Source organism: Argopecten irradians, chromosome 4 (genome assembly GCF_041381155.1).
Source record: "Argopecten irradians isolate NY chromosome 4, Ai_NY, whole genome shotgun sequence".
NCBI classification, from domain to species: domain Eukaryota; kingdom Metazoa; phylum Mollusca; class Bivalvia; order Pectinida; family Pectinidae; genus Argopecten; species Argopecten irradians.
The window spans coordinates 51,535,731-51,562,204 of NC_091137.1; the positions used below are offsets into that span (position 1 = coordinate 51,535,731).

Consider the following 26,474-nt stretch of genomic DNA (forward strand, 5'->3'; position numbering starts at 1 on the left):
GACTAGTCAGGCAGTGTGGGTGTATATCCCTGGGCTAGTAAGGCAGTATGGGTGTATGTCCCTGGACTAGTAAGGCAGTGTGGGTGTATATCCCTGGACTAGTAAGCAGTGTGGGTGTATATCCCTGGGCTAGTAAAGCAGTGTGGGTGTATGTCCCTGGGCTAGTAAGGCAGTGTGGGTGTATGTCCCTGGGCTAGTAAGGCAGTGTGGGTGTATGTCCCTGGACTAGTCAGGCAGTGTGGGTGTATGTCCCTGGACTAGTCAGGCAGTGTGGGTGTATATCCCTGGGCTAGTAATTCAGTGTGGGTGTATGTCCCTGGGCTAGTAAGGCAGTGTGGATGTATGTCCCTGGACTAGTAAGGCAGTGTGGGTGTATGTCCCTGGACTAGTCAGGCAGTGTGGGTGTATGTCCCTGGGCTAGTAAGGCAGTGTGGGTGTATGTCCCTGGACTAGTCAGGCAGTGTGGGTGTATGTCCCTGGACTAGTCAGGCAGTGTGGGTGTATGTCCCTGGACTAGTCAGGCAGTGTGGGTGTATATCCCTGGGCTAGTAAGGCAGTGTGGGTGTATGTCCCTGCTAGTAAGGCAGTGTGGGTGTATGTCCCTGGACTAGTAAGGCAGTGTGGGTGTATATCCCTGGCTAGTAAGGCAGTGTGGGTGTATGTCCCAGTGTGGGTGTATGGGCTAGTAAGGCAGTGTGGGTGTATGTCCCTGGGCTAGTAAGGCAGTGTGGGTGTATGTCCCTGGGCTAGTAAAGCAGTGTGGGTGTATGTCCCTGGGCTAGTAAGGCAGTGTGGGTGTATATCCCTGGGCTAGTAAGGCAGTGTGGGTGTATGTCCCTGGGCTAGTAAGGCAGTGTGGGTGTATGTCCCTGGACTAGTAAGGCAGTGTGGGTGTATGTCCCTGGGCTAGTAAAGCAGTGTGGGTGTATGTCCCTGGGCTAGTAAGGCAGTGTGGGTGTATGTCCCTGGACTAGTAAGGCAGTGTGGGTGTATGTCCCTGGACTAGTAAGGCAGTGTGGGTGTATGTCCCTGGGCTAGTAAAGCAGTGTGGGTGTATGTCCCTGGACTAGTAAGGCAGTGTGGGTGTATGTCCCTGGACTAGTAAAGCAGTGTGGGTGTATGTCCCTGGGCTAGTAAAGCAGTGTGGGTGTTGTCCCTGGACTAGTAAAGCAGTGTGGGTGTATGTCCCTGGGCTAGTAAAGCAGTGTGGGTGTATGTCCCTGGGACTAGTAAAGCAGTGTGGGTGTATGTCCCTGGACTAGTAAAGCAGTGTGGGTGTATGTCCCTGGCTAGTAAGCAGTGTGGGTGTATGTCCCTGGACTAGTAAAGCAGTGTGGGTGTATGTCCCTGGGCTAGTAAGGCAGTGTGGGTGTATGTCCCTGGGCTAGTAAGGCAGTGTGGGTGTATGTCCCTGGGCTAGTAAGGCAGTGTGGGTGTATGTCCCTGGACTAGTAAGGCAGTGTGGGTGTATGTCCCTGGACTAGTAAGGCAGTGTGGGTGTATGTCCCTGGACTAGTAAGGCAGTGTGGGTGTATGTCCCTGGACTAGTAAGGCAGTGTGGGTGTATGTCCCTGGACTAGTAAGGCAGTATGGGTGTATGTCCCTGGACTAGTCAGGCAGTGTGGGTGTATATCCCTGGACTAGTCAGGCAGTGTGGGTGTATGTCCCTGGGCTAGTAAGGCAGTGTGGGTGTATGTCCCTGGACATACTAGTAAGGCAGTGTGGGTGTATGTCCCTGGGCTAGTAAGGCAGTGTGGGTGTATATCCCTGGACTAGTAAGGCAGTGTGGGTGTATGTCCCTGGACTAGTAAGGCAGTGTGGGTGTATGTCCCTGGACTAGTAAGGCAGTGTGGGTGTATGTCCCTGGGCTAGTAAGGCAGTGTGGGTGTATGTCCCTGGACTAGTAAGCAGTGTGGGTGTATGTCCCTGGGCTAGTAAGGCAGTGTGGGTGTATGTCCCTGGACTAGTAAGGCAGTGTGGGTGTATGTCCCTGGGCTAGTAAGGCAGTGTGGGTGTATGTCCCTGGGCTAGTAAGGCAGTGTGGGTGTATGTCCCTGGGCTAGTAAGGCAGTGTGTGGGTGTATGTCCCTGGACTAGTAAGGCAGTGTGGGTGTATATCCCTGGACTAGTAAGGCAGTGTGGGTGTATGTCCCTGGGCTAGTAAGGCAGTGTGGGTGTATATCCCTGGGCTAGTAAGGCAGTGTGGGTGTATGTCCCTGGACTAGTAAGGCAGTGTGGGTGTATGTCCCTGGACTAGTAAGGCAGTGTGGGTGTATGTCCCTGGGCTAGTAAGGCAGTGTGGGTGTATGTCCCTGGGCTAGTAAGGCAGTGTGGGTGTATGTCCCTGGGCTAGTAAAGCAGTGTGGGTGTATGTCCCTGGGCTAGTAAGGCAGTGTGGGTGTATGTCCCTGGGCTAGTAAGGCAGTGTGGGTGTATATCCCTGGGCTAGTCAGGCAGTGTGGGTGTATGTCCCTGGGCTAGTAAGGCAGTGTGGGTGTATGTCCCTGGACTAGTCAGGCAGTGTGGGTGTATGTCCCTGGACTAGTAAGGCAGTGTGGGTGTATGTCCCTGGGCTAGTAAGGCAGTGTGGGTGTATATCCCTGGGCTAGTCAGGCAGTGTGGGTGTATGTCCCTGGGCTAGTAAGGCAGTGTGGGTGTATGTCCCTGGGCTAGTAAGGCAGTGTGGGTGTATATCCCTGGGCTAGTAAGGCAGTGTGGGTGTATGTCCCTGGGCTAGTAAGGCAGTGTGGGTGTATATCCTGGACTAGTCAGGCAGTGTGGGTGTATGTCCCTGGGCTAGTAAAGCAGTGTGGGTGTATGTCCCTGGGACTAGTAAGGCAGTGTGGGTGTATGTCCCTGGGCTAGTAAGGCAGTGTGGGTGTATGTCCCTGGGCTAGTAAGGCAGTGTGGGTGTATGTCCCTGGACTAGTAAGGCAGTGTGGGTGTATATCCCTGGACTAGTAAGGCAGTGTGGGTGTATGTCCCTGGACTAGTAAGGCAGTGTGGGTGTATGTCCCTGGACTAGTAAGGCAGTGTGGGTGTATGTCCCTGGACTAGTAAGGCAGTGTGGGTGTATGTCCCTGGACTAGTAAGGCAGTGTGGGTGTATGTCCCTGGACTAGTCAGGCAGTGTGGGTGTATGTCCCTGGACTAGTAAGGCAGTGTGGGTGTATGTCCCTGGACTAGTAAGGCAGTGTGGGTGTATGTCCCTGGACTAGTAAGGCAGTGTGGGTGTATGTCCCTGGACTAGTAAGGCAGTGTGGGTGTATGTCCCTGGACTAGTAAGGCAGTGTGGGTGTATATCCCTGGACTAGTAAGGCAGTGTGGGTGTATGTCCCTGGACTAGTAAGGCAGTGTGGGGTGTATGTCCCTGGACTAGTAAGGCAGTGTGGGTGTATGTCCCTGGACTAGTAAGGCAGTGTGGGTGTATGTCCCTGGACTAGTAAGGCAGTGTGGGTGTATGTCCCTGGACTAGTAAGGCAGTGTGGGTGTATGTCCCTGGACTAGTAAGGCAGTGTGGGTGTATGTCCCTGGACTAGTCAGGCAGTGTGGGTGTATGTCCCTGGACTAGTAAGGCAGTGTGGGTGTATGTCCCTGGACTAGTAAGGCAGTGTGGGTGTATGTCCCTGGACTAGTCAGGCAGTGTGGGTGTATGTCCCTGGACTAGTCAGGCAGTGTGGGTGTATGTCCCTGGCTAGTAAGGCAGTGTGGGTGTATGTCCCTGGGACTAGTAAGGCAGTGTGGGTGTATGTCCCTGGACTAGTAAGGCAGTGTGGGTGTATGTCCCTGGACTAGTAAGGCAGTGTGGGTGTATGTCCCTGGACTAGTAAGGCAGTGTGGGTGTATGTCCCTGGACTAGTAAGGCAGTGTGGGTGTATGTCCCTGGGCTAGTAAGGCAGTGTGGGTGTATGTCCCTGGGCTAGTAAGGCAGTGTGGGTGTATGTCCCTGGGCTAGTAAGGCAGTATGGGTGTATGTCCCTGGACTAGTCAGGCAGTGTGGGTGTATATCCCTGGACTAGTAAGGCAGTGTGGGTGTATGTCCCTGGACTAGTAAGGCAGTGTGGGTGTATGTCCCTGGACTAGTAAGGCAGTGTGGGTGTATGTCCCTGGACTAGTAAGGCAGTGTGGGTGTATGTCCCTGGACTAGTAAGGCAGTGTGGGTGTATGTCCCTGGGCTAGTAAGGCAGTGTGGGTGTATGTCCCTGGGCTAGTAAGGCAGTGTTGGTGTATGTCCCTGGGCTAGTAAGGCAGTGTGGGTGTATGTCCCTGGGCTAGTAAGGCAGTGTGGATGTATGTCCCTGTGCTAGTAAGGCAGTGTGGGTGTATGTCCCTGGACTAGTAAGGCAGTGTGGGTGTATGTCCCTGGGCTAGTAAGGCAGTGTGGGTGTATGTCCCTGGACTAGTAAGGCAGTGTGGGTGTATGTCCCTGGGCTAGTAAGGCAGTGTGGGTGTATGTCCCTGGGCTAGTAAGGCAGTGTGGGTGTATGTCCCTGGGCTAGTAAGGCAGTGTGGGTGTATGTCCCTGGACTAGTCAGGCAGTGTGGGTGTATGTCCCTGGACTAGTCAGGCAGTGTGGGTGTATGTCCCTGGACTAGTAAGGCAGTGTGGGTGTATGTCCCTGGACTAGTAAGGCAGTGTGGGTGTATGTCCCTGGACTAGTCAGGCAGTGTGGGTGTATGTCCCTGGACTAGTAAGGCAGTGTGGGTGTATGTCCCTGGACTAGTAAGGCAGTGTGGGTGTATGTCCCTGGACTAGTAAGGCAGTGTGGGTGTATGTCCCTGGACTAGTAAGGCAGTGTGGGTGTATGTCCCTGGACTAGTAAGGCAGTGTGGGTGTATGTCCCTGGACTAGTAAGGCAGTGTGGTGTGTATGTCCCTGGACTAGTAAGGCAGTATGGGTGTATGTCCCTGGACTAGTAAGGCAGTGTGGGTGAATGTCCCTGGACTAGTAAGGCAGTGTGGGTGTATGTCCCTGGACTAGTAAGGCAGTGTGGGTGTATGTCCCTGGACTAGTAAGGCAGTGTGGGTGTATGTCCCTGGACTAGTAAGGCAGTGTGGGTGTATGTCCCTGGACTAGTAAGGCAGTGTGGGTGTATGTCCCTGGACTAGTAAGGCAGTGTGGGTGTATGTCCCTGGACTAGTAAGGCAGTGTGGGTGTATGTCCCTGGACTAGTCAGGCAGTGTGGGTGTATGTCCCCGGACTAGTCAGGCAGTGTGGGTGTATGTCCCTGGACTAGTAAGGCAGTGTGGGTGTATGTCCCTGGACTAGTAAGGCAGTGTGGGTGTATGTCCCTGGACTAGTAAGGCAGTGTGGGTGTATGTCCCTGGACTAGTAAGGCAGTGTGGGTGTATGTCCCTGGACTAGTAAGGCAGTGTGGGTGTATGTCCCTGGACTAGTAAGGCAGTGTGGGTGTATGTCCCTGGCTAGTAAGGCAGTGTGGGTGTATGTCCCTGGACTAGTAAGGCAGTGTGGGTGTATGTCCCTGGACTAGTAAGGCAGTGTGGGTGTATGTCCCTGGCTAGTAAGGCAGTGTGGGTGTATGCCCCTTGGCTAGTAAGGCAGTGTGGGTGTATATCCCTGGGCTAGTAAGGCAGTATGGGTGTATGTCCCTGGACTAGTCAGGCAGTGTGGGTGTATATCCCTGGACTAGTAAGGCAGTGTGGGTGAATGTCCCTGGACTAGTAAGGCAGTGTGGGTGTATGTCCCTGGACTAGTAAGGCAGTATTGGTGTATGTCCCTGGGCTAGTAAGGCAGTGTGGATGTATGTCCCTGTGCTAGTAAGGCAGTGTTGGTGTCTGTCCCTGGGCTAGTAAGGCTGTGTGGGTGTATGTCCCTGGGCTAGTAAGGCAGTGTGGATGTATGTCCCTGGACTAGTAAGCAGTGTGGGTGTATGTCCCTGGGCTAGTAAGGCAGTGTGGGTGTATGTCCCTGGACTAGTAAAGCAGTGTGGGTGTATGCCCCTGGGCTAGTAAGGCCTAACACTGTTAGACAGTGTAGACAGAGGAAATAAAGTCTTACTATGTGCTTAAAACTTTCTTACTTTAGCTTACCAGGTTAACAATACATGTCATCTGGGCATCTTGTTTTTGCTGAGGTTTTTTTCAATACTAGAAACACTTTTAAGTACATACAAGTACACATAAAATTACATTTATACCTTATTTACTTTTTTCATTGTAGCGAGAAGTTAGTTCTCCTCAGAAGATTATTCCACAAGAACTTTCAAAAAAAGAAACTGTCCATCGAACACGGATGCAAAGTAATCCAGTGCAGGTCAAAGAAGCTTTCCAAAATAGGCCACCTCCACAAAAAGGGGACAAACAACAAAATATTGGTAAGATGTTCCCAGTGACAATGAGTTATGTGTCAATTCAGGGAAACAGCAATGCTTCCAATGACAATGCAGACCCACAACAACAAATGAAGAAAGTTTTTGCAAGATCTGGAACGTTTGTAGAGAGTAATAATGACATTCCAATGATACCTCCTGGGTTGAAGATGGAGCGGTCACGTACTATAATGAACAATAATCGACGAGGAGACTTCCGTCATCGTGGGGTGAAAATAACCATTGATCCTAGTCTCTATACCAACCACACACCAAATACTCAGACCAGTAAAGTACCTCCAGAACTCAGCCCCAGTGCTGTAGCTATTGACAGACATGTGTCGAAAAGGAATTCAAACCTCAGTAGTGCTGGTACTGTACGAGCAATAGTTAATGATTTAAATTCAGTGCGACCTCCCTCCAATAAAAGTCAAGTCAGTAATAACACAGAATCAAGATCGTCCAGTAAGAGTCACTGTGAAACTCACGCAGATGTTAAATCTGCAAAATATTCTGTGTCATTTGCTCGTACCGAGTCTCATAGATTGCCAACTAAAAGTGCAGTATCTACTAGTGGTCACCGGGTCACAGATAGGCCAGTCACATACCCCGACAGGAAGAGAGTACCAAATACACTACCCAAACCGGAACTTCCAAGTCAACAGTACCTAGAGGGTAGTCAAAGCTCTAGTCCCTGGGTATCTCTCTCTAGTCCAAGGAACTCTCAGGATCTGGGAAGACTCAAATATGACTCACCTGATGTAGACACACTGACTAAACGGTAGGTAGCAAAACATTATCTTTGTAAATAAATGTCAGTGAAATTATCTACAATACTTTTGATATGTCTTATGTTTCATTGAATGCTTTGTTTTAATTTCCTTTTGCATCCCTTTTATATACAGTATCAGCAAACATTCTAGCATGTCCTTGTAGGATATTTTATCAGTATCACTACCAATTAGTTAGATCACTTCTGTGCAAAGATATATGAAAAACAGAATAACAGAAAACAAATATCACAAAAACAGAACAAATAATATTTTCTATCAGTTGTATGTTTTCATTTTGACCAAACATATTTTAGCAATAAGAAAAATAGACTGAAAAAGCTGCAGAAAAGGTGAGGGTTGTATTTGAAGTTGGGTTTCTCGTGTTGTGATATTGATGCGATGTCGTAGATAGTTATCACTGCATTAATTATCTTTATTTTTCGAATGTATCTAGGATTATATAATTACTATTCACCAAGATTGTACTTTTGAAATATATTTTTGATAAGGAAAGAAATAAAGAATGTTTTCTAAAGTGTTTTATTTCTGAAAAAAAATTCTCAACCTGTAATTGACATTTAGTTTGAGAAAATTAGTTTTGTGTTTAAAAAGATATTCACAAAAAGATCTACTATTAAACGTGACCAAGTAGTCAGTGAAATACCAGGTTCGTGTATTGTTGAGAATGACATTAATTTTTTGTATGAGTGCAAATGCCATGTATAATTCCTATAACTCTAATTGATTTTTTATTCCAATATTTTGTTTTTGTGATTTTAAGTGATTTTATGTTTGATAATTAGAAAGACAGTCCATGTATAGAATACTGTGGATTTTGGTTTGTTTTGAGTTGCTCTTCATTCATATTAGTTATGTGTCTAATATTTAGATCACCTGAGATGAATTCTCAAGTGACCAATTATATTTGCCTTTTGTCCATCGTCGTCCATCATATATCTAAAAACAATGATACATTTTCGTATACATAGTACAAAGATAATATATTGAGTTATAATGATATAGAGTACAAAGATAATATATTGAGTTTTAATGATATATAGAACAAAGATAATATATTGAGTTTTAATGATATAGAGTACAAAGATAATATATTGAGTTTTGATAATATAGAGTACAAAGATAATATATTGAGTTTTAATGATATAGAGTACAAAGATAATATATTGAGTTTTAATGATATATAACACAAAGATAATATATTGAGTTTTAATGATATAGAGTACAAAGATAATATATTAAGTTTTAATGATATAGAGTACAAAGATAATATATTGAGTTTTAATGATATATAGAACAAAGATAATATATTGAGTTTTAATGATATAGAGTACAAAGATAATATATTGAGTTTTGATAATATAGAGTACAAAGATAATATATTGAGTTTTAATGATATAGAGTACAAAGATAATATATTGAGTTTTAATGATATATAACACAAAGATAATATATTGAGTTATAATGATATAGAGTACAAAGATAATATATTAAGTTTTAATGATATAGAGTACAAAGATAACATATTGAGTTTTAATGATATATAGTACAAATTTAATATATTAAGTTTTAATGATATAGAGTACAAAGATAATATATTAAGTTATAATGATATATAGTACAAAGATAATATATTAAGTTTTAATGATATATAGTACAAAGATAATGTATTAAGTTTTAATGATATATAGTACAAAGATAATATATTGAGTTTTAATGATATAGTACAAAGATAATATATTGAGTTATAATGATATATAGTACAAAGATAATATATTGAGTTTGAATGATATATAGTACAAAGATAATATATTGAGTTTGAATGATATAGAGTACAAAGATAATATATTGAGTTTTAATTATATAGAGTACAAAGATAATATATTGAGTTTAAATGATATATAGTACAAAGATAATATATTGAGTTATAATGATATATAGTACAAAGATAATATATTGAGCTTTAATGATATATAGTACAAAGATAATATATTGAGTTTTAATGATATATAGTACAAAGATAATATATTGAGTTTTAATGATATATAGTACAAAGATAATATATTGAGTTTTAATGATATATAGTACAAAGATAATATATTGAGTTATAATGATATATAGTACAAAGATAATATATTGAGTTTTAATGATATATAGTACAAAGATAATATATTGAGTTTTAATGACATATAGTACAAAGATAATATATTGAGTTATAATGATATATAGTACAAAGATAATATATTGAGTTTTAATGATATATATAGTACAAAGATAATATATTGAGTTTTAATGATATATAGTACAAAGATAATATATTGAGTTTTAATGATATAGAGTACAAAGATAATATATTGAGTTTTAATTATATAGAGTACAAAGATAATATATTGAGTTATAATGATATAGAGTACAAAGATAATATATTAAGTTTTAATGATATAGAGTACAAAGATAATATATTGAGTTTTAATGATATATAGTACAAAGATAATATATTAAGTTTTAATGATATAGAGTACAAAGATAATATATATTAAGTTTTAATGATATATAGTACAAATATAATATATTAAGTTTTAATGATATAGATACAAAGATAATATATTAGTTTATGATATATAGTACAAATATAATTATTAAGTTTTAATGATATATAGTACAAAGATAATGTATTAAGTTTTAATGATATATAGTACAAAGATAATATATTGAGTTTTAATGATATAGTACAAAGATAATATATTGAGTTATAATGATATATAGTACAAAGATAATATATTGAGTTTGAATGATATATAGTACAAAGATAATATATTGAGTTTTAATGATATATAGTACAAAGATAATATATTGAGTTTTAATGATATATAGTACAAAGATAATATATTGAGTTTTAATGATATATAGTACAAAGATAATATATTGAGTTTTAATGATATATAGTACAAAGATAATATATTGAGTTTTAATGATATATAGTACAAAGATAATATATTGAGTTATAATGATATATAGTACAAAGATAATATATTGAGTTTTAATGATATATAGTACAAAGATAATATATTAAGTTATAATGATATATGGTACAAAGATAATATGTAAAGTTATAATGATGTATAGTACAAAGATATTATATTAAGTTATAATGATATAGTGTACAAAGATAATATGTTGAGTTATAATGATATTAATTCTAGGTATTTTTGGAAAATTATTGAAACATTATAAATATTTAGTACGGAGCCATGACTTAGCAAAATGTAAAAAATACTTCATGAATTCAACATTAAATGTTTCATCATTTTCCAATGATATTCTGCTATGTAGAAATAACTGTATATTGTAGTACTAGGAAACAGTAATTACTGATTTTCAGATGTCAAAATGGCTTGTCGTTGATATCGTGATGTGTCATTGGTGACAAAAAAAGAAATTGTAATTAATATTGTATGATGTTTTCATAATAGCGAATTCAGCTTAAATAATTAAACTGGCCATTTATCTAAAAATACTAAATCTCAACTGTGAAGAACATGAGAACCAAGGTAAGATGATTGTATTTAAACATTGCAGCCTGATAGAGCAAGGAAGTACTAAGGACGCCCAGTCCACGTATCTATCTGGTACCAGTCATCCCAGTGATAGTTCATACTTCCTAGATATGCAACAGGTGTTTGTACAGAGAGCCAATAGTTACATTAGCAGTCACAGGTAATCAACCAACCATATCTATCTTAGTGATGCTAATCTGTTGCTAGCAGTGTAACCAACCGTATCTATCTTGGTGATGCTTCTGTTGCTAACTGTGTAACCAACCACGTCTATCTTAGTGATGTTTCTGTTGCTAGCAGTGTAACCAGCCGTATCTATCTTAGTGATGCTTCTGTTGCTAACTGTGTAACCAACCATGTCTATCTTAGTGATGCTTCTGTTGCTAGCAGTGTAACCAACCATATCTATCTTAGTGATGCTAATCTGTTGCTAGCAGTGTAACCAACCGTATCTATCTTAGTGATGCTTCTGTTGCTAGCTGTGTAACCAACCATGTCTATCTTAGTGATGCTTCTGTTGCTAGCTGTGTAACCAACCATGTCTATGTTAGTGATGCTTCTGTTGCTAGCAGTGTAACCAACCGTATCTATCTTTGTGATGCTTCTGTTGCTAGCAGTGTAACCAACCATATCTATCTTAGTGATGCTTCTGTTGCTAGCAGTGTAACCAACCGTATCTATCTTTGTGATGCTTCTGTTGCTAGCTGTATAACCAACCATATCTATCTTAGTAATGCTTCTGTTGCTAGCAGTGTAACAACCATATCTGTCTTAGTGATGCTTCTGTTGCTAGCAGTGTAACAACCATATCTATCTTTGTGATGCTTCTGTTGCTAGCAGTGTAACCAACCAAGTCTATCTTAGTGATGCTTCTGTTGCTAGCAGTGTAACCAACCATATCTATCTTAGTGATGCTAATCTGTTGCTAGCAGTGTAACAACCATATCTATCTTTGTGATGCTTCTGTTGCTAGCTGTGTAACCAACCGTGTCTATCTTAGTGATGCTTCTGTTGCTAGCAGTGTAACCAACCATGTCTATCTTAGTGATGTTAATCTGTTGCTAGCACTGTAACCAACCGTATCTATCTTAGCGATGCTTCTGTTGCTAGCAGTGTAACCAACCGTATCTATCTTGGTGATGCTTCTGTTGCTAGCAGTGTAACCAACCGTATTTATCTTAGTGATGCTTCTGTTGCTAACTGTGTAACCAAGCTTATCTCTGTTTTAGTGATGCTTCTGTTGCTAGCTGTGTAACCAACCATATCTATCTTATTGATGCTTCTGTTGCTAGCTGTGTAACCAACCGTATCTCTGTCTTAGTGATGCTTCTGTTCTAGCATTGTAACCAACCGTATCTATCTTAGTGATGCTTCTGTTGCTAGCTGTGTAACCAACCATAACTCTGTTTTAGTGATGTTTCTGTTGCTTGCATTGTAACCAACCGTATCTATCTTAGTGATGCTTCTGTTGGTAGCTGTGTAACCAACCATATCTATCTTAGTGATGCTTCTGTTCCTAGCATTGTAACCAACCGTATCTCTGTTTTAGTGATGCTTCTGTTGCTAGCAGTGTAACCAGCCGTATCTATCTTAGTGATGCTTCTGTTGCTAACTGTGTAACCAACCATATCTCTGTTTTAGTGATGCTTCTGTTGCTAGCAGTGTAACCAGCTGTATCTATCTTAGTGATGCTTCTGTTGCTAGCATTGTAACCAACCGTATCTCTGTTTTAGTGATGCTTCTGTTGCTAGCAGTGTAACCAGCTGTATCTATCTTAGTGATGCTTCTGTTGCTAACTGTGTAACCAACCATAAGTCTGTTTTAGTGATGCTTCTGTTGCTAGCAGTGTAACCAGCTGTATCTATCTTAGTGATGCTTCTGTTGCTAGCATTGTAACCAACCGTATATCTCTGTTTTAGTGATGCTTCTGTTGCTAGCAGTGTAACCAGCTGTATCTATCTTAGTGATGCTTCTGTTGCTAGCTGTGTAACCAACCATATTTATCTTTGTGATGCTTCTGTTGCTAGCAGTGTAACCAACCGTATCTATGTTGGTGATGCTTCTGTTGCTAGCAGTGTAACCAACCGTATCTATCTTAGTGATGCTTCTGTTGCTAACTCTGTAACCAACCATATCTATCTTAGTGATGCTTTTGTTGCTAGCTGTGTAACCAACCGTATCTATCTTGGTGATGCTTCTATTGCTAGCAGTTTTACCAACTTTGTCTATCTTTGTGATGCTTCTGTTGCTAGCAGTGTAACCAACCATATCTATCTTTGTGATGCTTCTGTTGCTAGCAGTGTAACCAACCATATCTATCTTAGTGATGCTTCTGTTGCTAGCAGTGTAACCAACCATATCTATCTTTGTGATGCTTCTGTTGCTAGCATTTTAACCAACCATATCTATCTTAGTGATGCTTCTGTTGCTAGCAGTGTAACCAACCATATCTATCATATTGATGCTTCTGATGCTAGCTGTGTAACCAACCGTATCTATCCTAGTGATGCTTCTGTTGCTAGCAGTGTAACCAACCGTATCTGTCTTAGTGATGTTTCTGTTGCTAGCAGTGTAACCAACCATATCTATCATATTGATGCTTCTGTTGCTAGCTGTGTAACCAACCGTATCTATCTTAGTGATGCTTCTGTTGCTAGCAGTATAACCATCGTAGTGATGCTAAAGGACAAGTGAGCTTATGCCGTGATGCAGCGTTCGTCTTCCATCTTCCTTACATTGGGCCACCCACTAACCAGCATCAACCTTTCCCTTCTCCAAAAGTAGGAGACCTAGAGTCCTGATATTCAGCCTGTGACATGGTGGAATAAAGGGCTGCCTATTTTGTTCAAATGAATGACTTTGAATTTCATTCAAGGTCACAGGGTCAAATAGGCAAAAATCTTATAACGATTTGGTGTCATTAACCATGAGGCCTAGAGACCTGGTATTTGGCCTATGACATGCTGGGATGAAGGGCTACTAAATCTGTTCAAATGAATGACCCTGACCTTTATTCAAGGTCATATGGGTCAAATAGCCTAAAATCTCCAAACAATTTCTTTTCAATAAGATCTTTTGACATGCTGGGATGAAAGGTTACCCAATTTGTTCATATGAATGACCTTCATTCAAGGTCACAGGAGTCAAATAGGCTAAAATCTTTTAACAACTTATTGTCATTAACCAAAAGGCCTATTGACCTGATATTACCTGGGCCATACATACTTTCTTATTGACTCTCTTATGCACCATAATTACCAGATAGCAGGTGAATGATTCAGGCCCATTGGGCCTTTGTTTTTTTGTGTCTTGACCATTTTAGGATACATAGTATATTATAATAACTCACCGATAAATCACAGTTCTTGATTGGTCGAGACATATGATGTCAACAATATAAGACTCTTTCTATGTGGATATGAAGGTTAGGGATATTCTACCCGAGGGTCACAAAATGTTGCAATACCTGAGTCTTGTTGATTTAAAAGTCAGCTATCAGCTTACAGTTCCACAGTTCTAGTTATTATTTTACTTTTATTACCTCTATTGAAATCTCTTAATAATGAATCAAGTAAAATTAATTGCCCTAATTGCTTATATTCCTAGAGCCATTTGTGAAGACAAAACTGCCATTATATGAAAAAACTTCCATATTTTATCTAAATACTGTGTATCAAGTATCTGTCATATGAGGCTCTAGATTATAATTTAGATAATACCATACATGCCATATCTCCCGGCATCAAACAAAATCTCCTTTATTTTAAAGTCTTTTATTCTCTCTCGGGAGCAGAGTCTTAATTCCTGTATTTCTTAAATTCTGTTGTTTGTTTCTTTCGCTGCCATATTTGTTTGCATGCTAGGTAAATTTTACCATGAGAGTTGGCGATATTGCCTAAATTAAGCAACCACGTTATCCAAATCATATCACGTGACCAGTCTGTCAAAATGGAGGTCGTAAACAACTCACTCGAAGCGCAGTTGGAGAGGCGCTTTGGGCGTGATCAGTTGTAATCATGCCAAAACGTCGTCATTCATCCGAGCCTTCTGAAATGTCAAAATGCTTAGTTAAATTTAATCCTACACCCTAACCAGATCTAAAGTGATGTTCACTATAATGTAATGCATTTCTCTTCACTTTACCCCGTGGGTCAAAACAATGATTCATTATTCTGCTATTGCTTATAAGTTCAGCCGTAAACGTACAAATAGACTACTAAAATTTTGAACAATGCAATCACACCAGAACTGGGTAGGGATGTGACTATTTTGTGCCGAACAGAGGATTTTTTTATTTTGTTTGAAGGGTTTACGAGAGTAATGAGACACTAGAGATAACAAGTACAAGATTGTTCTAGCCAGAAGATTTGATGCCAAACATAGTCAGATATGCAATAAATTCCTCACTGCAATTTCAGCAAGGCTCCCTAACCACCCCCAGAAAAATATGGCATGTATGCCTTATGTATAGTGATATACTGTGGCTGTACAAGTCATCGGTCAGAATTGTTCTTGTAGAGCTTTTCAATGATTGTTCTATGATCTTCTGGTCTAGCAAGAGCCATACCTAAAAGATTGAAAACCAATGGAACTCCCATCAAGTTTTCTGCAATGACAATTATTAAAAGGAAGTTGCAGTCTATTTCTGTACTTAACTTCATTGACAATGAGAAAATACTTTTATTTGATTGGTTTTGAATTGTATTAAATAAGCTTTGTCTTTATCTATAGATATATACTTTACTTCATTGGTTATTACGGTAAACCTCCGGTTAATTCAAAGCCGCGGATAGGTCGAACACTCATTTTGTTTCAGGAAAAACAGTCTGTTTTTTTGCTAGAGATAGTTCAAACACTGACTTTTTATAATGAATCCTTTATCGGATAGTTTGAACACGGCGTAAAAGTAAGATTTTTTTATCAGCAAATGGCGCAATAGGGTCCCCAAAAATGACATGTATTTTGCATTTTGCAACAAAAATGTTTGGAATAAAGATTGTATAAATGATCATTATAATGACCATACGACAGAGAAGGAATTAACATGAACATTTTAAGTTGCAGATGAAATTATTTATGCCGATATATATCATGCACAAAACAGCAAGGCATTTAATTTAGTCCCCAACAATGTATTTTTGTCCTGCTAAAGATTAAAGTTACATACATGTTTCACATTCAAATCAGTAAGGCTTCTTGGTCCATACCTCGAGCTTTGTTTGCTCAAAATTTTCATGAAATAAAGACTAAACAATAGGATGGCTCTTAAATCTTGGCATACCCCTGATAAAGGGCTCTTAAATCTTGGCATACCCCTGATAAAGAGGGGAAGCCGTTTATTTTATTAGATTTATATTATAAGGAAATATGATTTTAAATTTCTTGAAAAATTTTAGCGAAGGTGAGCGAAAATAACGCCACACAACAAACATATATTCTTAAACGAAAACAAAGGATGAGGATTACAATATGCATGATACAAAGATATATTAATAAGAATAAAAACAACCATAAATTCACACATAAAGGTTGGAAGGACGGGGTTGGTTGGGAGGGATGTTTTAAATTTCTTCTACCTTCTAAAACAGTATGTAAATGCTGACATTTTTAGAAATATTCTCAATTTTCAAAGATGGCGTCTGAAGCTGTATGGATGGGGCTCTAAAGTGGGGACTCCCTTTGTCTTACAAGGGCTAAATCAGGGGCTTGACCAATCAGAAGACGTATAAATCTACTATGGGGCTTACAGCGGTCAGTGACCTATGGCCAATCAAATTAGGACTAATTAACATATTTATTAATGGGAATCAATTATGTGTGAATCTTTATGGTACAAAAATATGTCTATGAATAGACATTTGTTATTTGAACTAACTGTAGCTGAAGAAAACACATGGATCAAATCGCCAATGTTTGTAAGTCCAATCTAGATACAGATAATTATAACAGTAAGGTGGATATTAGGTCTATCTTTAGTCAGCTGATCAAGGTGTAAATTACCGGTAAACATGTGCTTCACTCTGGCTTGGACAGGCCAGTTACGAGGTGTCACTGCGAGCATCAAAAGCCAGCCACTGGGTCACAGTGAATGGGTGTGATTACTTATTCAGATCTTATAGCCAAAACAATCCACTTGTTGGCAAACTAAACAATAGATAAGTAGCTTTTCATCAGGTTAAATCTATTAATGTAATTATCTTTTTTAGAGTATGCAATCGGGGAAAGAACAATCTGACAGGTCTGTTGTGACCTAATTTTACCAACTGATTGTAAACATGTAATTTCAGCAGCAGTTTCGTAAATACATGGTTATCATCCTTCATTGTTTAGATGTGTATACATACATGGTTATCATCCTTCATTGTTTAGATGTGTATACATACATGGTTATCATCCTTCATTGTTTAGATGTGTATACATACATGGTTATCATCCTTCATTGTTTAGATGTGTATACATACATGGTTATCGTCCTTCATTGTTTAGATGTGTATACATAATGTACATAGTTATCATCCTTCATTGTTTAGATGTGTATACATACATGGTTATCGTCCTTCATTGTTTAGATGTGTATACATACTGTACTGTAATTTATTCTCTATCCTAGGTTAGAGTTAGCAGCTATCCCCTTATTGGTGAGAACTGTCACATCTAGTATCGTACTATGTGTCATCAATCTTTATGGATCTGTATCACTTTTATATTCATTTTGTGTTGGTATGGATGTCATTTTAATGTGTTGGTACGGATGTCATTTTAATGTGTTGGTACGGATGTAATTTTAAAGTGTTGGTATGGATGTCATTTTAATGTGTTGATACGGATGTCATTTTAATGTGTTGATACGGATGTCATTTTAATGTATTGGTACGGATGTAATTTTAAAGTGTTGGTATGGATGTCATTTTCGTATGTTGGTACGGATGTCATTTTAATGTGTTGGTACAGATGGCATATTAATGTGTTGGTACAGATGTCATTTAAATGTGTTGGTATGGATGTCATTTATAGGTGTACTATTATTTATCCTCTGCATGGATTGATATGCACTTTTGTACTAGCTGTTGTCTGCAAAATAATATACCCCGATACAAAAACCAAATTGTATGTTTCAAAAATGCCAAGTAGAATATAGGCAACATTCCATGCTCTTGCACATTTTTTTTTTCATTTTAAGGACAATGTATGTTGTTCCCCTAATCTATAAGTAATACATTTATTTGAAATGGATTGCAGCCAAAGCTATGAGGACATGGAACGGAAAGGGGGAGTCACGCTGCCTTGCTTACCAAAGCCTAGAAACACCAGGTTAAAAGTTGTGTTTATAACATTCACAGTGTGAGCCATATTAACAATAACCAGAACAAAAGAACATAAATCTTCATTCCTATAAAAGGCTATTGGTCTGCCTTTGTTTATAATTGTGCAAACAGCATGCATGCCAGACTTTCAGTACATGACTGGATAAAAGGTCTTTATCCCTTAACTTCCAGATTATACCTGCTAAAACTGGAGATAACAAGTAATATTTTGTGTTCTTACAAAATTTTCATTTGACATCATTTTATGTTCATGTTATTTTATTGAGTCTAAAAAAGATGCCAATTGTAAATTTTCTTTCTGTTGGCGTTATTTCCAATGCATGGGCCCGGTATATGGAATCCTATGTTAATTAAAAAGTACTCAAAAATTATGTTCCCAATTTTATGTTTATCTCGCAATATCTACAAACTTTCAGAAACAAAGATTTCATCTAAAGTGTGTGTGATGTGTGGTTTTACCCAATACATTTTGTCAGTTTTGGTCAGTTTTAACAATTTTTTTTCTCATATCTGGCAAAACCTATAGATACGATGGAAGGCAGAACAATACTGAACCATATATGGTACACAGATTGATATTGTGGATACATTGTACTATACATATTTTCTTAAATCTTGCAAAAAGATTACATTTCACCGTATAGACATATTGTGCAGAATTATATTTCAAAATTAGTTACAGAAATGGCAGTCTTAGTTATGAAAACATTGGTCTTTAAGTTACAGAAATGGCAGTCTTAGTTATGAAAACGTCGGTCTTACTCTTAGTTACAGAAATGGCAGTCTTAGTTATGGAAAAACGGTCTTAGTTACAGATATGACTTTCTTAGTTACTGAAACGTAGGTCTTAGTTACAGATATGACTTTCTTAGTTACTGAAACGTAGGTCTTAGTTACAGATATGACTTTCTTAGTTACTGAAACGTCAATCTTAGTTACAGAAATGACAGTCTTAGTTCTGGAAACGTCGGTCTTATAGTTACAGAAATGGCAGTCTTTAATTAGTTACTGAAACGTCGGTCTTAGTTACAGGAATGACAGTCTTAGTTACAGAAATGACAGTCTTAGTTACAGAAATGACAGTCTTAGTTACTGAAACGTCAGTCTTAGTTACAGAAATGACAGTCTTAGTTACAGAAATGACAGTCTTAGTTACAGAAATGACAGTCTTAGTTACTGAAACGTCAATCTTAGTTACAGAAATGACAGTCTTAGTTACAGAAATGACAGTCTTAGTTACTGAAACGTCAATCTTAGTTATAGAAATGACAGTCTTAGTTCTGGAAACGTCGGTCTTATAGTTACAAAAATGACAGTCTTAGTTACAGAAACGTAGGTCTTAGTTACAGAAATGACAGTCTTAGTTAAAGAAACGTCAATCTTACTTATAGAAATGACAGTCTTAGTTCTGGAAACGTCAGTCTTATTGTTACAAAAATGACAGTCTTAGTTACAGAAACGTAGGTCTTAGTTACAAAAATGACAGTCTTAGTTACAGAAACGTAGGTCTTAGTTACAAAAATGACAGTCTTAGTTACAGAAACGTAGGTCTTAGTTACAAATATGACAGTCTTAGTTACAGAAATGTCAGTCTTAGTTACAGAAATGACAGTCTAGTTAGAGAAACATCAGTCTTTACAGAATAGTTGCAAGTGTTTGGATTTCATCTTGTTTGTCCCGCATATCTAAGCTACATATTTATAACTCATTGTATAATCTTAAAAGCATGCGAAGCACTCTCCACCAAACAAAGTGATCAGTGGCATATCAAAGTTACCCTGTAGTGATACATAATAATATCAAGGGCGAAAAGACTAGAATTAGCTACCTTAATCTTTTGGCAGCTGTACCTTGTCCTTTTCGTAGGGTTTTCTGAAACAGAGAATATTGCAAGTTTAATATTTTCATAAAACAAGGTTTGCCTGGTGGTGCTTTGACATGCAAATCCTGGCATGTTTTCGTTCATCTTTTGCACCTTTCCTGACAAGCTGTCACAATACACGAATGTGTTGTTTTTTACTGTGCATGTTTACTTTGCAGTTTTGCAGTGTCTACAGTGACCAAAATTTATTTGACGAAGTTTCTTCTATAAATTGAATAGTTTCATAATTTATTAATTAACCTCCAAATAATTGCAACAATTAGATAATTGTTTTCTACTTTTTGGGTTGGAGAATCTTAGTGTTTTAACATGAAAAAAGTTGCCAAAAATCATATGATTGGAAAGTCGTTTTTTTACCACCCAAAAAATCAAGAATATATAGTAAGTCACGCTTTTGACCAAGTACAATATGTGCTATTTTTGCAATAGATCTACTTGAATATGAAATCTGGTATATAGTAAGACATACTTGAGTTAAGCATAAGACTAAGTTGAAGTGATACAATAATTGCAGTCAATTGAAGAAATAATGAAGGATGCAAACAGCTCAAAATATTTTGAATTTAGCCAGCATTACCATTTTTGCTGTTTTTAGATGCAAATTTTTTTTATAAAATCTGAACTTGAACAAGTTATAGAATCTGAACCTGAACAAGTTATAGAATCTGAACCTGAACAAGTTATAGAATCTGAACTTGAACAAGTTATAGAATCTGAACCTGAACAAGTTATAGAATCTGAACCTGAACAAGTTATAGAATCTGAACCTGAACAAGTTATAGAATCTGAACCCGAACAAGTTATAAAATCTGAACCTGAACAAGTTATAGAATCTGAACCTGAACAAGTTATAGAATCTGAACCTGAACAAGTTATAGAATCTAAACCTGAACAAGTTATAGAATCTGAACCTGAACAAGTTATAGAATCTAAACCTGAACAAGTAATAGAATCTGAACCTGAACAAGTTATAAAATCTGAACCTGAACAAGTTATAAAATCTGAACCTGAACAAGTTATAGAATCTGAACCTGAACAAGTTATAGAATCTGAACCTGAACAAGTTATAAAATCTAAACCTGAACAAGTTAATGTTTGTCTTCACTGGAAGCTGGTATTGACAGACTCTCGGACTCTACAGGCTCAGGCAACATTCAGTTTGGTCCTCTGTTTCAACATGTTAACCTCAAACTTAGTCAACAAGTGTATAATTTTACATGAAATGAATGCTGCATACTCCTGCTTTCTATGAATGGCTTTGTGTCACATGTGATCAGCATATTATATCCATATTTTACCAAGCTTCTGATTGATTTATTGCAAAACAAAAACAAATGTGTGATTATAGAAGATCAGAATAGACTGTCACTGTTTGTTAATATTGTATTAATATCATGATTTCATCTTTAATCCTGATCTATTTAGTAGGCATTCATTTTCATAGCCAATAATTTTTCAGTTTGTAATTTTATACCTGTATTTTCTAGAATAAGAACAAGAGGTACCATTGCCAATGTTGTCGGTCGTAATTAGGTAAACTTCATTTTTACAGACCCCATGTAAGCAAACATCGCATGTCTGACAAGCATGCAGCTGATGTGGGGCTATCCGGTAACCCTATCAACCTGGGCACAGATCTACTGGATAATAAGTCGCCCATGGTTCAATGGAACAGCAAGTTTATCCCAATGCAGCTACGAACACAACCCTCCAACCTGGCCCCATCACAGCTGCAACGAGTCAACACCACACTTCTAGGCGATCCGAAAGGTACAAAACTATCATTTATAGATAACATTACAGGAAATATTCTTATTCCATATTGCAATGTTTATTAGCCCACCATCATCAGATGGAAGCGAGGCTATTCAAATCGCCTTTCATTTGTGGTCCATCCTCCATCATTCCGTCTGCCCTTCCGTCCATTAACAATTCTTGTTACAGTACCTGAACCGTTTAACGTTCCCAAATTTGCGTTTGCGTTATTTCCGTTAGCAATCGTTAGCGTTAGCAATCGTTTCTCGTTAATCGTTATCGTTTGCGTTAGCAATCGTTAAACGTTAGTTGCGTTTATAATCGTTTGCGTTAGAAATCGTTTGCGTTAATCGTTAGCAGGATCCACTTCCGCTAACGTTAACCACTTAAAATAGAACCAAATGCCGGTGAGACGCTTTGACGATCCGGATGTAATGTTCATTACTTTTCTCCTAAGATATTACGTTTACCGCTTCGTGTAGAAGCGATCATTATAACAATTCTGAAATTAAAAAAATGAATAAAGTGTATTGTATTGCATTTTATATCTCTTTTGGTTGTATATGCATTTGTTAGATGTGGTTGAAATAAAAATATGTACAGTAACAAGATCGCATACATGACGCTCCGATCCGTGAAAACGTCCTGAAATACTTCATATTTAAATAACATTTCATTCAGTCAATTAACAGAAATAATAAATGTATTAATTATCAAAACTACAAAACTTAATGTGATTTTCACTTTTTTATTATTATTATGTTTTAGCTGTCATTATTATTTCTGCGAAAGCAATTCAAATATTAACGAAACTGCCTTACAGAACATTAATGTCAAAAGCATTATTTTAGAAAAAATCCACGACAACTGAAAGATTACACAAGAAAATAGCTAAAACAGATAATAAAAAATATAAAAACGATATTACAGACACGCTGCATAATATTGTTCTTGTTATGTTAAATATTATCAATGTACGAAGAACGCAGCTCGGGAGATTTGTAAATTGATTCGTGAAGTTTAAAAATCATTAACATGACGAGTTTGAACACGGGGTATAGGTGAGATTTGGCATCTACATGTACATATTTTTTAAACGCAATTAATAAGTACTTGTATTTATATGAGGATGGAAAAGGGAATAAAAAGATGTTAAACGTTTGCATTTCTTTATATACAAGAATGTCCGTAATGTACGAGTATACCTACATCTACATGAAGAACACGTGTACATAATTCGAACTGTGCAGGTACGTTACATTGTAAGCCCTCACTCGTACTGTACGCGTGTCAAATCAGACACGGATATACGTTTCTGCTCATATCAATAAAAACTGGACAATCACCTTCTTACACGTGTTCGTTGTTATTTGTACCTGGAATCTCTTCAATTCCCAGCGTGACACACACGGGTATTTTACCTGTACAGGTATATAGGTCACGACAGGTACTACTTTGTGTCGACCCCCTGTCGCTGGCCCCGGGCGGAGTTCACCTGTAATTAACACCTTCTTGGGAGGGAGATTAACTCTATACCCAACTTACCTGTGCCCCTTACAATGTGACAGTACATTTCACGTTCTGTCGTATTTCAAAGTTTTGATGTTTACAATATGCTTCCTTATAGATTACGTTGGAATGAATTAGCTTATTACACTTATACATTGTGTGAATAATTATTTATTTGTAACTGTAAATTGCACAGTTGCTTGATGTGAAATGTGATCAAATAATTTTATTTCTTACACTGGTGTCAAATATACGTAGAAAATTGTCGCAGTGCAATTTTACAGTGATCTTCAGTGTACATGTATATACATGTATGCATGTGCATCACTATCTTCGTCGTTGTTGTCATCAATGGTTATGCATAATTGACTAAATTCGAATATAGATAACTGGAAGGGAAATATTTTCATTCTTTATATATATATATATATGCATGAACTACATAATGAGATAACTGCAAATGACGAAACACGAATTCTAATGTTCAATCTTTATTACTGTAGCTGTGGCGTATGTAGTACGTACATTTGTAAAGGTACATGTGCGACCCTAAAATCGATGCCTAGTCAATCGTAATCAATGAACTTTGATGTACACATATACTGTATATATATGATCATGAATGCACACCCTAGTAATATAATCCGTTATGAAAATATTCCAAGAATACGTTTTCCATGGTAAGCGAAAGAACCTTTCGACAATCTGAAAAATAAAATATCAATGTGATTGAAGCGGAAAACACTATAAAATGTTACTTATTACAATTGTTGAGTTATGAAATATCGATAATAGAAATCAAGCATATAGATGGAAATTTGATGTAATGAATTTTAAATGTGTTTGTGTGAAAATCTTTTATTCGTCATTTCAATACCATGATACTATTTAAAGTACCGGTATACGCCTGCTCGCTTCACTAAAATTATAACATTGTGACGGTAATATTATCAATAAAGTGTTGTTGTAACAATTTGTTTGTTATTTCTTAAAATATCGGATAAATATGACACTTACAATAATACAATTCTCTCTTAATACATGTACATACGGTTGTACACGTAATTTGTGAACGTATGTATCGAGTGCAGTCGTATCAGTAAAGAGATGTTGTAATAATTTGTTATTTCTTAAAACGTCGGGTAAATGAGACACTTTAGAATAATACCATTCTTTCTTAATACATATACAGTTGCACATGCAATTCATTTTGTAAACGTACATTTTGTACCTGTAAAGTGGAAATTTCGTATTGAGTACTGTCGTCTTTGACCTCATCGTGTTCATATAGTTTTCATAGGCAAATGTTTATATGGTATACAGAAACTTTAATCCTGATCATACTCCCGATTTTCTTATACTTTTGTTTGTATTTCAGAACGTCAAGATCCGTAATTTATTTACCGTCAAGCCATTTCCGTGATTATAACAATGGTATTTCCGGTTTATGCTTGCCGATCGTTTTGCGTTAATCGTTAATCGTAACGCACGGATTTTTTGCGTTGTGTTTACGTTAGGCTGGGAACGTTAAACGGTTCAGGTACTGTACCGTTATTTCTAAGAAAGTACTGAAAGAATCTTTCTTTAATTTGATATGTAAGTTCCCCTAGGGCCTTGGTTGTGCACATTGCATTTTGGGACAAATCGGTTGACAAGATGACCGACAGGCAGCCAGCCATCTTGGATTTTTATAGTTGGAGTTGGGTACAGCTATTTCTAAGAAACTCAAGAGACTTGTCTCAAATGAAACTTCTAGTCTTCTTGGTCCTTGGTTCTGCATATCCATTTTGGAACAAAGCCAAGCACAACATTGCAGACCATATTAAATTGACAACTGGAGGAACTTACTGTGAACAAACTAAGAAGTTTTTCTTTGTGCATTTTATTAAGTCACCTGAGACGAAGTCTCAAGTGACCTATTCTACTCGCCTTTTGTCCGTCGTTGTCCATCGTGCATCGTATGTCCGTAAACAATTTACATTTTCGACTTCTTCTCCAAAACTGCTGAAGCAATTTCAATGAAATTTTGCACAAACCTTCTAAGGCATAAGGCCAATCAAAATTGTGAATTATATGGTCTCCACCCCCCAGGGGGCTGCGGGAGGGGCCAAAAGGGGTAAAATTGAGTAAAATTTCAAAAATCTTCTTCTCTACTCACAGATGTGGTAGAATCAAATACTCTTCATAGGTAGAAAGGTCTTAAGGTCCTTTACAAAAATTGTGAATTACATGACCCTGGGGTCTCCAGTTTCCCCCTGGGGAGGGGGTTAAGTTTACTATAGTTTATATAGGGAAAACACATTTTTGAGCATTATTTGGTCATTTACAATAGGAAATGAGTCAAATGTTGTCAGAATTGTCAGTATGAGATGGCCATTAAATCCTATTAACAAATTTTCTATGACTGACCCCCAGGGGCATTAGGGGCGGGGTCAAAAGGGGTTAAATAGGCTAAAACTTCAAAAATCTTCTTCTAAAATTCTGGAAATGGTAGAATCAAATTCTTTTCATAGATAGAAAGGTCTTAAGGTCCTTTACAAAAATTGTGAATTATATGACCCTGGGGTCTCACGTTTCCCCCTGGGGAGGGGGTAAAGTTTACTATAGTTTGTATAGGGAAAACACATTTATGAGCATTTTTTGCTCAATTTTCATTGGAAACGAGTCAAACTTGGTTAGAATTATTAGCCTGAGATAGCATTTTAACATCATATCCATATTGGTCCAGGCCGGCCCCCTTTGGGCAGAGGGTCGGGGCCAAAAAGTGTCAAATAGGCTAAAACTTCAAAAAAATTCTTCTAAAATTCTGAAATGGTATAATCAAATACACTTTATAGACGAAATGGTCTTAAAGAGTGTTTTATAAAAATTGTGAATTATATGAACCTGGGGTCTCGCATGTTTCCCCTTCGGGAGGGGGTCAAGTTTACTATAGTTTATATAGGAAAAACACATTAATGAGCATTTTTTGCTCAAGTTTCATAGGAAATGAGTCAAACTTGGTTATAATTATTAGCCTGAGATAGCATTTTAATATCATAGCAATATTGGTCCTGGTCGACCCCCTCGGGGTAGAGGGTTGGGGCTTAAAGAGGGTCAAATAGGCTAAAACTTCAAAAATATTCTTCTAAAATTCTGGAAATAGTAGAATCAAATAATTATAGATGGAAAGGTTTTAAGTCGTTTTATAAAAAGTGTGAATTATAAGACCCTGGGGTCTCATGTTTCCCCTTCAGGATGGGGTCAAGTTTGCTATAGTTTATATAGGAAAACACATTAATGAGCATTTTTTGATCAATTTTCATAGGAAATGAGTCAAACTTGGTTA

At 38.0% G+C, this 26,474-nt stretch overlaps 1 protein-coding gene across 1 annotated transcript in view; it reads left to right on the top strand.

Annotated features, from left to right (window-relative positions):
* LOC138322352 (uncharacterized) overlaps positions 1 to 26,474 on the top strand; it is a 143,045-nt gene that overhangs the window by 97,317 nt on the left and 19,254 nt on the right. The window contains exons 11-15 of the mRNA XM_069266392.1: positions 6,180 to 7,108; positions 7,415 to 7,450; positions 10,698 to 10,835; positions 17,915 to 17,986; positions 21,435 to 21,652. Of these exons, the coding sequence (XP_069122493.1) occupies positions 6,180 to 7,108; positions 7,415 to 7,450; positions 10,698 to 10,835; positions 17,915 to 17,986; positions 21,435 to 21,652 (1,393 nt within the window). The remainder of the gene's footprint in view (positions 1 to 6,179; positions 7,109 to 7,414; positions 7,451 to 10,697; positions 10,836 to 17,914; positions 17,987 to 21,434; positions 21,653 to 26,474) is intronic.